Source organism: Scyliorhinus torazame, chromosome 20, assembly GCF_047496885.1.
Source record: "Scyliorhinus torazame isolate Kashiwa2021f chromosome 20, sScyTor2.1, whole genome shotgun sequence".
NCBI classification, from domain to species: domain Eukaryota; kingdom Metazoa; phylum Chordata; class Chondrichthyes; order Carcharhiniformes; family Scyliorhinidae; genus Scyliorhinus; species Scyliorhinus torazame.
In genome coordinates, this window is record NC_092726.1 from 5,729,806 (window position 1) to 5,745,836 (window position 16,031).

At 47.0% G+C, this 16,031-nt stretch overlaps 1 protein-coding gene across 1 annotated transcript; it reads right to left on the bottom strand.

The window, feature by feature from the left end:
• Positions 1-8,442: 8,442 nt before the first annotated feature.
• egr3 (early growth response 3) lies at positions 8,443-12,363 on the bottom strand. Its single transcript, XM_072485587.1, has 2 exons — positions 11,876-12,363; positions 8,443-10,877 (listed from the first exon to the last, which is right to left on the bottom strand). Exons 1-2 carry the CDS (start codon positions 12,039-12,041, stop codon positions 9,886-9,888), a joined length of 1,158 nt encoding a protein of 385 aa, XP_072341688.1. The 5' UTR covers positions 12,042-12,363; the 3' UTR covers positions 8,443-9,885.
• Between the last annotated feature and the right edge of the window lie 3,668 nt (positions 12,364-16,031).

The window sequence follows — 16,031 nt, forward strand, 5'->3', positions numbered from 1 at the left end:
CATAATCAAAGATCCCTCCACCCAGCTTACTCACTCTTCCAACTTCCTCCATCGGGCAGGAGATACAGAAGTCTGAGAACACGCACGAACAGACTGAAAAACAGCTTCTTATGGACTGACCTCTTATGGACTGACCTCATGAACACTACACCCTGTATGCTTCACCCGATGCCGGTGTCTATGTATGTACATTGTGTACCTTGTGTTGCCCTATTATGTATTTTCTTTTCTTTTCTTTTCTTCCCATGTACTTAATGATCTGTTGAGCTGCTCGCAGAAAAATACTTTTCACTGTACCTCGGTACACGTGACAATAAACAAATCCAATCCAATCCATCAATCGACTCCCCTCCCTCTGCCCAGTGAGACCTTGGCCAGCTGCCTGGAACAGCACCCCCTCTCTCTCCCAAGCCCTTTTCTTGCTCTCTCTCTCCCTGCCTCACTCTGCACCTTCTCAAACCCCAGCCCTCTCGTCAGGCCTTTGTTCTGCTCCAGAGACCAGAGGCTGGTCTGGTTTCATCCTGAGCCACACGTTGGGCGCCGAAACATCTCCAGACCCTCTCAGCTCGCGGGTTTGACCTTGGCTTGTGCAGGCGCACACCCTCAGCTGACTGAGCCAAGCCTCCTGGCCGTTCCCGGGCTGGTCTCCCCTCTGCAGGTGACTCCAGTCCCACACGAGTTGGTGGACTGTCGCTGCCGCCTGAGTGGCACATTGGGCCACCCGGCCACACGACGGCCACTGCTGAAGGAGGCCCAGAAGAGACGATTTCACATGACTGAGGAAGCTGTGTGCTTTTCCCAGGCTCCCAGAGATCTTGGCCCAGGTGGTTTTCTGCTGATTTTCACCAATTGGCTGCCTATTACACACTGCAAGGGTTTGAAGAATTATGGAGACAGGGCGGGCAGAATCTAACTCAATGGCAGACAAGGTGGAAGGAACTGAATGGCCTCCTCCTGTTCTTGTGTTCCTCTGTGGCAACTATTGCTCTTCCTTAACTATTCACAAATCTTTCTGCAAACTAGCATCAACTTGGAGCATGTGCTGAAACAACCTGCATTTATCTCTGGGATCTGAGCATGTTCGATAGCGCATTCAACTGAGATAAACACCCCACAGATTTGCAGGAGTTTTGACAAACAATATTTGACATGAAGCCATATATTCAGACAGGGCGAGGCATGGTTTCAGTGAGAGGGAGCGAGGCTTGGAGAGGGAATGCCAGACTGTGGCTTCCAGACAACTCAAGGCCAGGCTGCCAGTGCTGGAGGGATTAAACCTTGGATGCACAAGAATGATAGCCATGAAGAGTGTAATGACTTTTCAAGACGAGATTGCAAAGTGCTGACTCCTCTGAATGAAATAAACTTTGTTTCTGTCCATTGATTGAGGTTCTTGGGTGATTATTTTCAGTCTGTGCTGCCCATGTTGAGTTGGCAGAGGCTCAGTTTTGTAACAGAGGGGTTTATATCATGTGAAAGATATTATCCATAGATGAAGTTCCATTTTTATGCAATAGGGTTCGTCCTGGTTATTTAGTGGCTGAATTTCATGGCTCTGTCCATTAATGTACGGAAACCTCAATGGTTCCACTTTGACCACCTTCCATTTCAGGTTTCATCGTGATCTCGGCTGCTGTGTAAAAAGAAGAGTGTTAATATTGGTAAGTTTATTAAATTCTTTCTCAGGGTACGGGCGTCACTGGCTAGTCCAGCATTTATTGCCCACCCCTAACTTCCCTTGAGAAGGTGGGGCTGAGCCGCCATCTTGTACCCACTGCAGTCCATGTAGGTACACCCACAGTGCTGTTAGGGAGGGAGTTCCGATTTCGACTCAGTGACCATGAAGGAACGGCCGATGTAGTCTCAAGCTTGGATGGTGAGTGACTTGGAGGATATTAGTGTCAGGGACCATGTTTTGCAGCACTATCTGGTAACAGTGGAATAGGGTTTCAGGGTCCATCAGGGAAAGGTGGAAAATTCAATCTCTGGAAGCATGTGGAAGGAGGATTGCGGTCGAAGTTTGCCCGAAGCTGTGTGGGCTGCACAAAAGTTGTCTGCTGTACATGCACTGTCACAAAAGAAAAAGGGTCCATGTACGTAAAAGAATTAGCCACAATATATGTGGACAAATTGGAACTTTCATTTCTTGTGGTTCTAGAATTCACTGAGATCCAAGAAGAGTGGCCACTGAGCCTCTGAAGAAGATGTTTGGACAGGCAAACAAAAGTTGGTCAAAGAGGTTGAATTCATGGAAAGTTGTGGGAAGCAGGAAAGAAAGTTGAATTAAGGTCACAGTCAGATCAGCTCTGGCCGTATTCGTCAGGAAAGTATTGGTGGCACAAAAATAGCAGGGAAATCCTAGAAATTGGAATATTTTCTGTTGGTTATGCATTTTAAACTGTCAGAAAATGTAAGTTAATTAAGGCAGAGATAATGTAGTTGTGTTGATGGGACTTGTGTCTTTGAGATGTTGATGAGCTTAGTAACACTGCAAACAGATGTTTACTGAAGGCAAGTTAGCAACAATGGGGGGCAGAACATGAATGGATTAGAATGGGCTGTTCAGGGTTCAAATGAAGAGATACAAGGTATGAAAGAGACGTGTGAACAAAGGGTCATAAAGTGAGTGTACTTTGATTTGACGCTGTAATAGCTAAAATTAAATAATGATGGATATTAAATCTGAGTCCCAAAAGAAGTTAGGTCAGATAAGGATGGTCAAAGGTAAACATTGTATTTAATGAGGTGAGTACACTTATGCGTAATAATAATAACCACTTATTGTCACCAGTAGGCTTCAATGAAGTTACTGTGAAAAGCCCCTAGTCACCACTTTCCGGCGCCTGTTCGGGGAGGCTGGTAAGGGAATTGAACCCGCGCTGCTGGTCTTGTTCTGCATTACAAACCAGCTGTTTAGCCCACTGTGCTAAACCAGCCCTTAGGGAACTGTTTTAGACTTAAGCCAACAGAAGGAATAGCTGTTTAACTCCCAGAACGAAGTGTCTTTGAAGAATGTCAGTCTTCAAAATCGAGCTGTTTGTTTTTCCTCAGGATCTAACACAAAGAGGTGTAGCTGCCTGGTGTGGTAACAGTTACTGGATTTTTGAAATATATTTTAAAATCTATAAGGTATCATCGGACAATTTGTGGAGAGTTAGCTCTGAAGGTAGTTAAGTGAAGATTGTCTGGAACTGTTTAACTGAGTGACACTGTGTGTAGCAATTGTTTTAGTTACGTGGACTTCTAGTTAGCTTTATTGCTATTTATTTTATTTCAAACTAAATATTTATTTTATCACAAAAAGTCTTGAGCATCGTTATCTGGATTTCAACACTTTCTTCATATTAAACTAAATTGCAAAAATACAGTTGAGGGCTGTTGACTCAAGTTTCCCTTCTGGAGTTTGGAATTACACGGCACTTGACATCAGCTGTGTCAACATAGAACATACAGTGCAGAAGGAGGACATTCAGCCCATCGAGTCTGCACCGACCCACTTAAGCCCTCACTTGCACCCTATCCCCGGAGCACAATAACCCCTCCTAACCTTTTTGATCACCAAAGGCAATTTAACATGGCCAATCCACCGAACTGGAACACCCGGAGGAGTGTTCCACGCAGACACGGGGAGAACGTACAGACTCCGCACAGACAGTGACCCAGCGGGGAATCGAACCCGGGACCCTGGCGCTGTGAAGCCACAGTGCTAGCCACTGTGCTACCATGCTGCCCATGTGTCCTGAATATTGAAAGGGAAATCAGACAATTCCTACAGAGCAGAAGGAGGCCATTTGGCCCATCAAGTCTGCACTGACCCTCTGAAAGAGCACCCTACCCAAGCTCACTCCATATTCCGGTAACACCACCTAACCCACACATCTTTGGACACTAAGGGGAAATTGATCATGGCCAATCCACCTAAACTACACATCTTTGGACAGTGGGAGGAAACCGGAGCACCCGGAGGAAACCCACGCAGACACGGGGAGAAAGTGCAGACTCCGCACAGACAGTGACCCTAGGCCAGAATTGATCCTGGGTCCCTGGCGCTCAGAAGCAGCAGGGCTAACCACTGTGCCACCATGCTGCACCGTGCTGCACTGTGCCAAAACAGGTTTGAGGGGCTGAATGGTACACTCCTGCTCCTATTTCTTTTGTTCTAATGCATGCTACAGTTGGAGAGAGAGAGAGATAGGGAGGTTTAGAGAGATAATTTCAGTGCACAGTAATATCAGAACGATAATATCAGAGTGGGAAAGTTATAATTCTAAATGGTAAAAGTGGTGGAACAATTGAAAATTGAAGGAAAGACTAAAATGAGTTAATTATTGTCTAAAAGGGTTAACCAGGGAGGAAAACACAGCCTCCGTCTCCACAATTTTGAAATCAGTGTGAGGGAGGTACCTGATTAATTAGAGACTTGAAGGCTAATAAATCCCTTGAGGCACTTGGCATAGAGATTTTGGTATGATTACAAGGTGCAGGAAAGAACATTCTGGGGAACTGCTGGGGACCGAAATGATTCCACAAGATTGGAAGTAAAGATTACAACATCACAGGCAAACATTCCCAGATCATCAGAGTGACAAAACTTCAAAAGTACTTCATTGGTTGTAAAGTGTACTTGGCGGGTCATGTGCTAATGATAGACGCTGTATAAATGCAAGTTATTTTCTCCAAGCATAGTATTGGCGTTTAGAAAAGACTTAATCTTAATAATGTATTAAACACCATTCCAAGCATTCATCAGTCGGACTATCTGCAAGTCGAAACCTTCAGAAGAAAAAGATGGCCGAGATCCTGCTCGACAATTCTGCCCGAATTGGAGTTACAAATAAAATGTACAATTCTCTCAATTAAGTCTCAAGGAGTTCCCACATGAAACGTGAAATCAGCAAAACCAAACGTCTTTGAAGTGAAGGGTAACATTTGGAAATAGCCAAGGAATGAATGAATAATAAGGAACAATACGAGGTGCCGTCGCACTGCAGGGAAAGCTTTGGATTGGGGGTATTGCATACCTCAGAGCCCTGATCGCTCTTTTACCAACCCAGGTTGTGTGGATCTGTGTTCAGTTGTCAGCTAGTTCAGTTGGAAATGACAGCAGTACAGACTTGCACTGGTATGGTGCTCTCAACACAATAAAACACTCCAAGGAGTGGAAGAGAAATTGCCACGGAGGCACACAAGGAGATATTAGGGGGGGATAGCCCAAGACTGGGTCAAAGAGGTTGACTTTAAGCAGCAGCTTCGAGAAAGAGAGAGAGGTGGAAAGGTGGAGAGGTTCAGCAAGAGAATGATGCAGGAAGCAGTGGGAAGACTGGTGAATGTATTCACCGAAGTATGAACTGTCTGTGTAGTGCTATGATCTATGACCTGGAAATGACCTGGTCTACATCCAGGTACTGTACTGGAACCCCGGTGGGCTCCGCCTCTGGCTCCGCCCTCACCGGGGGGATATATAGACCGGCCACCTGTGGGTGGCACTCATTTGTACAGCCGACTCTGGCAGGCAAGTTCCTGGATAATAAAGCCTAATGTTCACTCGTTCTCACGGTCTCACAGTGAAGTGACGGTACAACAAAGACAATATACCGAAGGACCAGCAGGAATGATTTCGATAAATTATGCAACCAAATGGGAAAATGAAATGAAGGTGGTCCATTGGACAAAACAATTTGGGGAGGTGAGTTAGATTATTTTGAATGTAGAAACATCAAGGATAGATAAAATAGCAAATAGAATACAGAGGATATAGACAGAACACTGGAGTATAAAGGTTTGTAATACAATGGCCGCACGATATTTGGTGGAACGTTTTAGTCATTTCACTTCCACGTACTGCAGAGAAGCACAGGGTTGATCCTAAGAGTAACAGGGGAGTGCGATGAGGAAAGATTTAAAATGTTTAACTTGTACCACTCCCACTGCCCTGGAGCCATTCTCAAAACTGTCTACAAAGCGGGCTCTCATTGAGGATCAGAGAGCATTGCGTGATCTTTCCAAATATATAATGAAGAATAATATTTCAAGATGATTTACCCAAGAAAGGTTGAAAGGCATAAAACTAAATTGGTGCAAGTATATTTAAATCAGGTATTAGAGGGGTGCATATCGCTCTGGAAGGACTGATGAATATTTTCAGTCATCAACCAGGTAAAAGAGCACAATTAAAGTACTTATTACTGTTGAAAATGCTTTTGGATGAATTGGAACATTGCAGGGTCCAGTTTCTATGGGATAAGCAGCCTTCTCTCACAATTCCATGTTCTTATCTTCTGCCCATCGACAATTAGGTCGGCATTCATAAAATCTACATATTCCCTTGCAATTTTCATAAAATGTTATGATGGGTTCCATTAGGGAACATACTTGATGAGTGGGGCCATCACTTGTATAGAAGCAGCACCGGAAACAGGGGGGGGTTCAGTCATCTGGGATTCTGTGGGATGTCAGATGAAGGTTTAACTGAACCCTCGAGTGAGATAGAAGATTGAACTAGTGCTTAACTTGGAAAAATAACGCACAAGGAACAAAGTGGGCACTTGGGCTTTGATTCGCAAGCACGCTTAAAAGTGCTTCAAACACTAAATCCTTTGCTTTGGGAGGGACACAGTCCTTTTGTCGTGGTTTGCATGCGGTTTCCACTGGTACCAGTGCAGTACGACTGCGCAATGGTGCAAAAATGCACCTGAGGTGTCCATGGTTTAGTAAGGTAAAGGTGGGTGACTTAAATGCCTGACTGTTCACCAAGAGCCTGTGTTAACAAGCAAGAAGAGCAAAGCAGACTATCGTACGGGCTTCATCATTGTTGTTCGGCTGAAGCTAAATGTTTTCACCTGCAATATTTTCCATTTTCCGCACAGAATACTCCTGCCTTCATAATGTATGACAACGAAACTAATTGCATCGATAGGACTGAATTTATGCATTCCTACCTGACTTCCCCAGTCTAATTCAAATTACATACCCCTTTTATTATTGGTACCAATTTGAAGTGTCCCAAGGCCCACACTATGTTGGGAAATTATGTAAATAATTAAAGGCTTGTAAGATTTGCATTTGGTGTTTATTAAATTGTTCTTCAGTGTCATGTGAAATCAAATGAACTTTCTAATGTTTGCGTTTAATATTTTATCTTTCCCTTTTTGAACATTATTAATAATCCCCCTTTAATGCCCCAGTTACTCATCGTTTAATTTTTCCAGTTCATTTTATTTGGCATGAACTAAATAAGTTTTTAAAGCCAATGATTAGTCATTGTAATGGTTAAATCATTCACTGTGAATCCTTAGAATCAGTACTATTTGGATAATTTCAATTTACTAACAGGCCTGACCGAATTATTACAGGACATCATCCAAAATGGGAATGTTATCATTCACTTTATGTAGCTATGTTTCAGCTTTGCCGAAATAAACTTTGCGATTGTTTGTTTCTCGTCGATGATTTTCTTTGATTTACAGAATGAATGTTGAGCTGAATCGGCGGTCTTTATATATATTCCGACAACTGTTGTAGAATTGGTTTGTGGAGGAAATCTTTGGAGCAATATTTGTGAGTACTTGACCCAAATTTTCCAACACCCCATCCTCGCTCTATATTTTATTTACATTGTCAGAATATTTATTGAATTAGTAAGTTCGTTTGAAATCGTTTTCAATGTGACGAGTGGACTACCTGAGTGAGGGTATTTTGTCGCTCGGGGCTTTTCACAGTAACTTCATTGCAATGTTAATGTAAGCCTACTTGTGACAATAAAGATCATTATTAAAGATTATTATTAGTACTTGTGTTTTTTCACATCTATGATGTTATGCCCCTTTGCACAATATCTATGAACCGTACTTTTTGTAAACGAAGGGAAGACTGAAAGAATCGGCAGGGTCACAACTGCTCAGACTTCCCCCTGAGCTGCAAGCAAGGTATGTTACATAGAATGACACCAATGCTTTTTCAGCCCAGCTCGACCGTTCAGATGCCTACTTCTCTCCCCAGTACGTTCCCTCTCCTGCCTCTCACCCCTCAGCACGCCGTTCTGTCTCCTTCTCCTTACTCTGTTTATCCAACTCCTTGGTGTGACTACCTGAAACGCAGTTGGACTATTTCCCTCAATTCCATATTTTAACTACTCTCTTGGGTAAAAAGGTTTCTCCCCAATTCAAACATTTGATTGATCTTATATCCTGGTGCTGGCCAGCAAGCATCTTCGCCCGTCACCTCCCCCCCCCCCCCCCCCCCCCGCCCTGCTCCACACACATTATTTCACCAAGAATGGAAACTGGAGCTTGTTGCAAACATAGGGGGGGGGGGGGGGGCGGGTATGGGACAGTCGGAAAGGTACAGGCGAGCAGACTAAAGCAGACTAAAAAGAGAGGGATTGAAGGAGAGAGAGAGACTCGGTGGGCTGGAGTGAGGTCAGAAAGAAAACACAAGAGGAACTTTTCTCAGCAAACACAAATATCTTTTATGTTTTCAGCATTTGCCCACAGTGCAAATGGTACAACAATACATTAGGTATCTGTCGAATGCCTATACTTTAACTAAATGACAGTATCTGCATTACAATAGACAAAAGCCAATGAGAACATCGGTGAATAAATCACCATCTCGTCACAAAATCAAGCAGGTGCCTTATTATAAGGCACCATGAAATCTTAAAAATAAAGCCACAAAATATAATACATCTCTGTTCAAAATACTGTATGCAAAAATCTTCCGAAAAAAGCATTTCTCACAGGTTTCTTCTTGATTGTAAATATCAAACCACTTTGATCCCATGTCCGACATACAATGTCTACATGCAGACATTAAAAACTGGAGAGGGGGGGGGGGGGGGACGAAAAGTGTGTGGGGGGTGGCGGTGGGGGTGACATTTCGCCAGCAAAGCTGAAAACCTTCTGTGTGCACCGTTTGGAAGGGAAGGTGAACGTGCAGTAAACATGCTTGCAAGTGATGACCGGAAGAGTTCAGTCAAGGTGCAGGAGTTCAGAGTGTACAAGTGGCGTGGGACTTGCACTTGGAGCATGGCTGGAGGCAGTGGCCTTTGCTGGGCTGTGTAAAACCGCAAACACACACAAACACAAAAGTCAAAGAGAGCGTCAATGTCCAGGAGCCTGCATCAAGTTGCAGGACACCACCACCTCTGTGCGTCTGCCTGGGAGCTTGTGACACGCCAGTGTCTATCCAGAAAGAAACCGAGGTACTGGCAGGCTTCCTCGTTCATAATGAAGAAAGACCCTCCTGGGTTTGAGCGGTGACCCTGCCGAGGAACCAAAAACCAAAGCAGATTGTGCAAAGTTGAGAGACAGCAGTGTTTGTGGGGGTGGGGGCCAGGAGTGCAAGTGTCCATCCATTGGCGGGTTGGAAACATTCATTCAAATCTGATGGGTTGACAATCAGGTTGCCGGGGATGTGCCCAGTGTCTCTCAGTGGTTGGGCTTTGGGGTTTGGCTCTCCTGTGTGTTGTCCATTGCACAGTCAGAGACACGGCCAGGCCCCTGGCCATGCAGGGGAGACGTGGGGGAGGTGTCCTTCTCCCACACTGTTCAATATTCCGCCGAAATTGCACTAAGCGATGGACGGGAGGGTTGCACACACACACACACACACACACATATCAAACTGTGCACAGAGGCAAGTCCACCAGAGAGAGGAGCCGAGTGCAGCTTCACCCAATTGTGCCATCCCGCTCGGGCCCCTCCGCCAATTGGGGGCAGGTCAGATGCGCCCGGACAGGGGGAGCACTGAGCTGGGACCCCGCAGGAAAAGATGCAAGATGTCCCCTTGCACTTTGGAGCTGTGCTCAGCCAATGCTGTGCTGCTGAGGAGGGCTGGAGGGCAATTCAACCTGTCACCTATCCGCACAGGCAGGCTGGCTGGCCTCTAGGCACAGGTAGTGACCGGGGCACTGCTGCTGGCGCAGGGCAGAGCCGGCACCTTCTCCGCCTTCTTCTCTTTCTGTTTCAGGTGGATCTTGGCGTGCCTCTTGCGCTCGTCGCTGCGCGCGAACTTGCGGCCGCAGAAGTCGCAGGAGAAGGGCTTCTCGCCGGTGTGGGTCCTGATGTGGGTGGTCAGGTGGTCGCTGCGGCTGAAGCTCCTCATGCAGATGCGGCACTGGAAGGGCTTGTGGCCCGTGTGGATCCTCAGGTGCCGGGTCAGCTCGTCGGAGCGGGAGAATCTGCGGTCGCAGCCCTCGGCAGGGCAGGCGTGGGGTCGCTCGTGGACCGGGGTCTTGCTGGGCCGGTTGGGGTACTTCCTGGGCCGGATGGGTTTGAGGGTGAGGGTGTGGGGGTGAGGGCTGAAGTTGTTGGGCATCTGTTTGGAGTCTGTGTACGCCTTGATGGTGGTGAGGGGGGTGAGAGGAGGCGGGATGCGGACAGGCTCCACAGAAGCTGGGAAATGTTTGTGTTCTGTCATGGAGTTGAGCTCATTGTGATGCTGGAAGAGGTTATAATCCGGGATGACTGAGAAGATGTTACTGTCCTGGCTGGGCTTGGAGTGGTAGTCCTGGTTGGAGTAGGGGTTCGCAGTGGGAGTGGCTGCATTGTGATACACCTGCTCCTGGTACATCTCGCCACACTGAGGGTAGGAGGCTGGGCCCTGATACAGGGCTTCCATCTCGCCCTGGCTCTGCAGCATGCTGCAGGCTGTGGAGGGCTGGCTGCTGCTGGACGGCGAGTGAGACACTCCGAAGATGCCCGCCAAGTTGATGATGTTTTCCGGACACCAGTTGGAGCCTCCAAGTGGCCCAGGCGGCGAGTCGAAGGCAAATTTGCCCAAGTATGTGAGAGTCTGGCTGCGGCTGGAGTGCTGGAAAGTGTGTGGATAGGAGAGGTCCTGGCTGCCTTTGTCCATCCCAACCTCCATCAGTCCATCTAGGCAAGGGCACATAAGAATGTTCACCATCAGTATATCAGTCATGACAATCGCATTGAACACACACATCCCTGTGCCTCAAATCCACTTGTATTGATATTGCCTTCCTTTACACACACACACACTTACCTCCCCCTCCTAACACATACTAGTGAAGTTGGCAGCGGGCAATTCTCGGCCATTTCAGTGTTTGTTACAACAGCGAGTGCACACACCTACAGGAAGTGGCACCACACTAAAATCACTGCGTGTCTGGTGCTCCCACACACCCACCCCGAGCAACCCTGCCAATGTGTAAATATGTCACTGTGGAAAAAGCCTTTGATTTACTCGGCAACCTGGCCAGTCAGCACGGTGAAGGAGCCCAGGCCGCCCGGCGGAATGTCTCCCACAAACTGCGAGGCAGGCTGCAGGCTCCGGCATGGCAAGCTTTGCACTGACACAGAGGGAGAGACAGTTTTCCAAACAGACCATTACTGCCACAAACTTCCAGTCACACCGCACAGGAGGCTCGGAGTCCGTCACTTCAGCCGGACACACGGGCGCACCGTGATATATGACAATTTATAAATAGTATCCGGCACCAACATTATGGGAATTATTTAAATGCAGCTTTGAGGGACACAGTGCGCCCTGTTCTGTTGAACAGTTTCCATTCTCTCTGGCTACCAAGCCTGCAGATTGTCACCAATACAAAGCGCGACATATTTGCAACGCAAACCTCACATTGACCCAACTGTATGCAGTAGTGACAAGGTATCCAGACTGATTGCAGATTGTTCAACCCCATGAGCCTATATAACTGCACATCACTTCAATCTGGATATCAGTGAGCATTCATGCTGACCCCCTCTACGCAGAACATACACTGGGATCACTCAGTCCTTGTTACAGCGCGTACACCCCCCCCCCCCCCCCAGACCAACATTCAACCTGCACCCCTTTCGGGCATGTGAGAGGCGAAGCCACAGCTTGGCACCGGTCAGAGAGGTCTTACCTCCAGCCATCTGGCCGCCGTACGCGCTGCCCGAGTCCGAGTTAAAAAGGTTGATCGGTGCCTGACCGGCGGGAGCAATCTCATCGTCGGGGTAGCCGGTCTCCTGCAGGTGGTTTAACAAAGTGCTCATTGCCACCGGGATATTGTCCAGCAGCTTGCCTGTCATATCAGAGCACAGGCAGCGGAGAGAGGGAGGGGGAGAGAGAGATCCTCTTCCAACAACACACGAATAGCAGTCCCAGATCACATCGCTTTGATATCTCTGTGTGTATATATATATATATAGAGAGAGAGAAACCCCTTTGCTCCTGTGTGGGGTTGCTGTTGTATTTTTAAATTCTCCAGGCAAACGCTTGCAATGAGGATGAGGCGGAAGATGCACTGAGTTGCTATGAAGGAAAAGGCATGTCTTTGCTGCTCGCCCCTCTTGCAGCCTCTCCTCCCGGAGGCTGTGCAATTGGCAATATTGAAGTGCTGGAGAACGCTGCTGCCTCCCGCATATATATGGCGGGAAGGAAAGCACCGTGACGTAGATGCCCTTACAAGGACATCCAAAGAGTTGGGCTGTGTGACGTCGCGGGTGGAAGATTGGGGCTGGAGAGAGAGAGACAGCCCCCAGGGCTGGTGGGCACTGGGCTGCCCAGGGAGCTGGGGGTGGGCACGGGCTCCCTGAGAAAGGACCACCTTGCCCATTGCAGCGGTGGGCAGGCTGGCAGGGGGCTGGCAGCGTGCAGATGGAGCCCCCTGCCCGGGTGTGTGTGTGTAGAGCTGCTTCTCGCAGCAGCAGCCTGCAGACTGGAACTCCATATTAGGGCACAGCAGCCGCGTCACGGCACTCCCCGGCCAAATTTGGCCCATTTTCCGGTGTGTGTGTGTCGTTCCGTCTCTGAAGTGGAAAATACTGTCTGGTCGGAACCACATCCTGAAAAAAGCAGCGACGTAATGGCACTGTCTCTCGTTTCAAATTGTAAAGTAGGAAAATAAATAATGGTGAAAAAATCCACTTCCTGCTTCGAAAGTGAGAATTTGTTGTTCAAACTTCATCCCCCCCCCCCCCCCCTCCCTCCCGGCTTGCTAAAGCCATTTTGCTTTCCCGCTCCCGTGTTTGGAGCCTGCTTTGACACGCTCACTGGGGTGCCCTTTGGCACGGTCTCCGGTTTGCCAGTCAGCTGGGCGAGGGTGTCTCTGTTCTACCCCCAGGCCACAGCACAGCAGGCAGGCCCAGCCCCCCCCCTCCCTCCCACAGCCCCACTCCCACACCAACCCCTGAATTCTCAAAGATTGAACAACAGCCCATCCACTTCCCAAACACCAATGATACATTTCACTGAGAGAGAAGGTGGCGATTGGTGGGAAATGGACAAGAGCCACAGGTGGGGTACAGGCCTGCAATGTGCCAGAGGTTCACTTGCTCCCAGTTTAACTGCTCTATGGTTAATGGGCGCAACTGTTTGTTTCTGGATGTGTTTAACTTGGTACCCAATGTCTAAACAGCCCTACCTCTCCACAGGATTCCTGACTGTCATTGCACAATGCTATCCTTTTACCATTTAGACCCCAGCCTGCTCAGTATTGTTGGTTGGCACAGGTCATTATTGCTGGTTGACAATGGTCAGTTCTGATTGACATTTGTCAGTACTGCTGCTTGATAATAGTCAATACTGCTGGTTGGGGCATTGGTCTGAAGGTGTCTCCTAATTTTGAACAGATTTTTCTGTATTATTAAAATCGATGTCTCATTGCTTTCCACACCATTCCCCGGCTGCACCTCGTTTCCAGGGAATGGGAAGCGCTGGATGAGGTCTGATACCATACAATCCCTGGTAGGGATGAAAATGGATACAGGCCCTATCTTGGCAAGCGTGGCGGTATACGGGTCTGTGTATGCAGCAATTGCCTGCCCCGATTCTAAAATGCCAAGCTGTTATGGCCTCTCCCATTTCATTAGTACAGATCAATAGTTCCTGCGCACACATGCACTCCCACTCAAACACACACATACACTCCCACTCAAACACACTCAAACACACACATACACTCACACTCAAACACACACATACACACACATACACTCACACTCAAACACACTCAAACACTCCCACTCAAACACAATCAAACACACACATACACTCACACTCAAACACACTCAAACACTCCCACTCAAACACAATCAAACACACACATACACTCCCACTCAAACACACACATACACTCACACTCAAACACAGTCAAACACACACATACACTCACACTCAAACACACACAAACACTCCCACTCAAACACAATCAAACACACACATACACTCCCACTCAAACACACACATACACTCACACTCAAACACACTCAAACACACACATACACTCCCACTCAAACACACTCAAACACACACATACACTCCCACTCAAACACACTCAAACACACACATACACTCCCACTCAAACACACTCAAACACACACATACACTCCCACTCAAACACACACATACACTCCCACTCAAACACACTCAAACACACACATACACTCCCACTCAAACACACTCAAACACACACATACACTCCCACTCAAACACACTCAAACACACACATACACTCCCACTCAAACACACACATACACTCCCACTCAAACACACACATACACTCCCACTCAAACACACACATACACTCCCACTCAAACACACTCAAACACACACATACACTCCCACTCAAACACACTCAAACACACACATACACTCACACTCAAACACACACATACACTCCCACTCAAACACACTCAAACACACACATACACTCACACTCAAACACACACATACACTCCCACTCAAACACAGTCAAACACACACATACACTCCCACTCAAACACACACATACACTCCCACTCAAACACACACATACACTCCCACTCAAACACAATCAAACACACACATACACTCACACTCAAACACACACATACACTCCCACTCAAACACAGTGAAACACACACATACACTCCCACTCAAACACACACATACACTCCCACTCAAACACACACATACACTCCCACTCAAACACAGTCAAACACACACATACACTCACACTCAAACACACACATACACTCACACTCAAACACACACAAACACACACATACACTCACACTCAAACACACTCAAACACACACATACACTCACACTCAAACACACACAAACACTCACACTCAAACACACAGATACACTCCCACTCAAACACACAAACACTCCCACTCAAACACACACAAACACTCACACTCAAACACACACATACACTCCCACTCAAACACACACAAACACTCACATACACTCCCACTCAAACACACACATACACTCACACTCAAACACACACATACACTCCCACTCAAACACACACAAACACTCACACTCAAACACTCACATACACTCCCATTCAAACACACACAAACACTCACACTCAAACACAGTCAAACACACACATACACTCCCACTCAAACACACACATACACTCCCACTCAAACACACACATACACTCCCACTCAAACACAGTCAAACACACACATCCACTCACACTCAAACACACACATACACTCACACTCAAACACACACAAACACTCACACTCAAACACACAGATACACTCCCACTCAAACACACAAACACTCCCACTCAAACACACACAAACACTCACACTCAAACACACACATACACTCCCACTCAAACACACACAAACACTCACACTCAAACACACACATACACTCACACTCAGACACACACATACACTCCCACTCAAACACACACAAACACTCACACTCAAACACACACAAACACTCACACTCAAACACACACAAACACTCACACTCAAACACACACAAACACTCACACTCAAACACACACATACACTCACACTCAAACACACACAAACACTCACACTCAAACACACACAAACACTCACTCAAACACACACAAACACTCCCACTCAAACTCACACTCAAACACACACATACACTCACACTCAAACACACACAAACACTCCCACTCAAACACACACAAACTCTCCCACTCAAACACAGTCAAACACACACATACACTTACACTCAAACACACACATACACTCACACTCAAACACACACAAACACACACATACACTCACACTCAAACACAATCAAACACACAC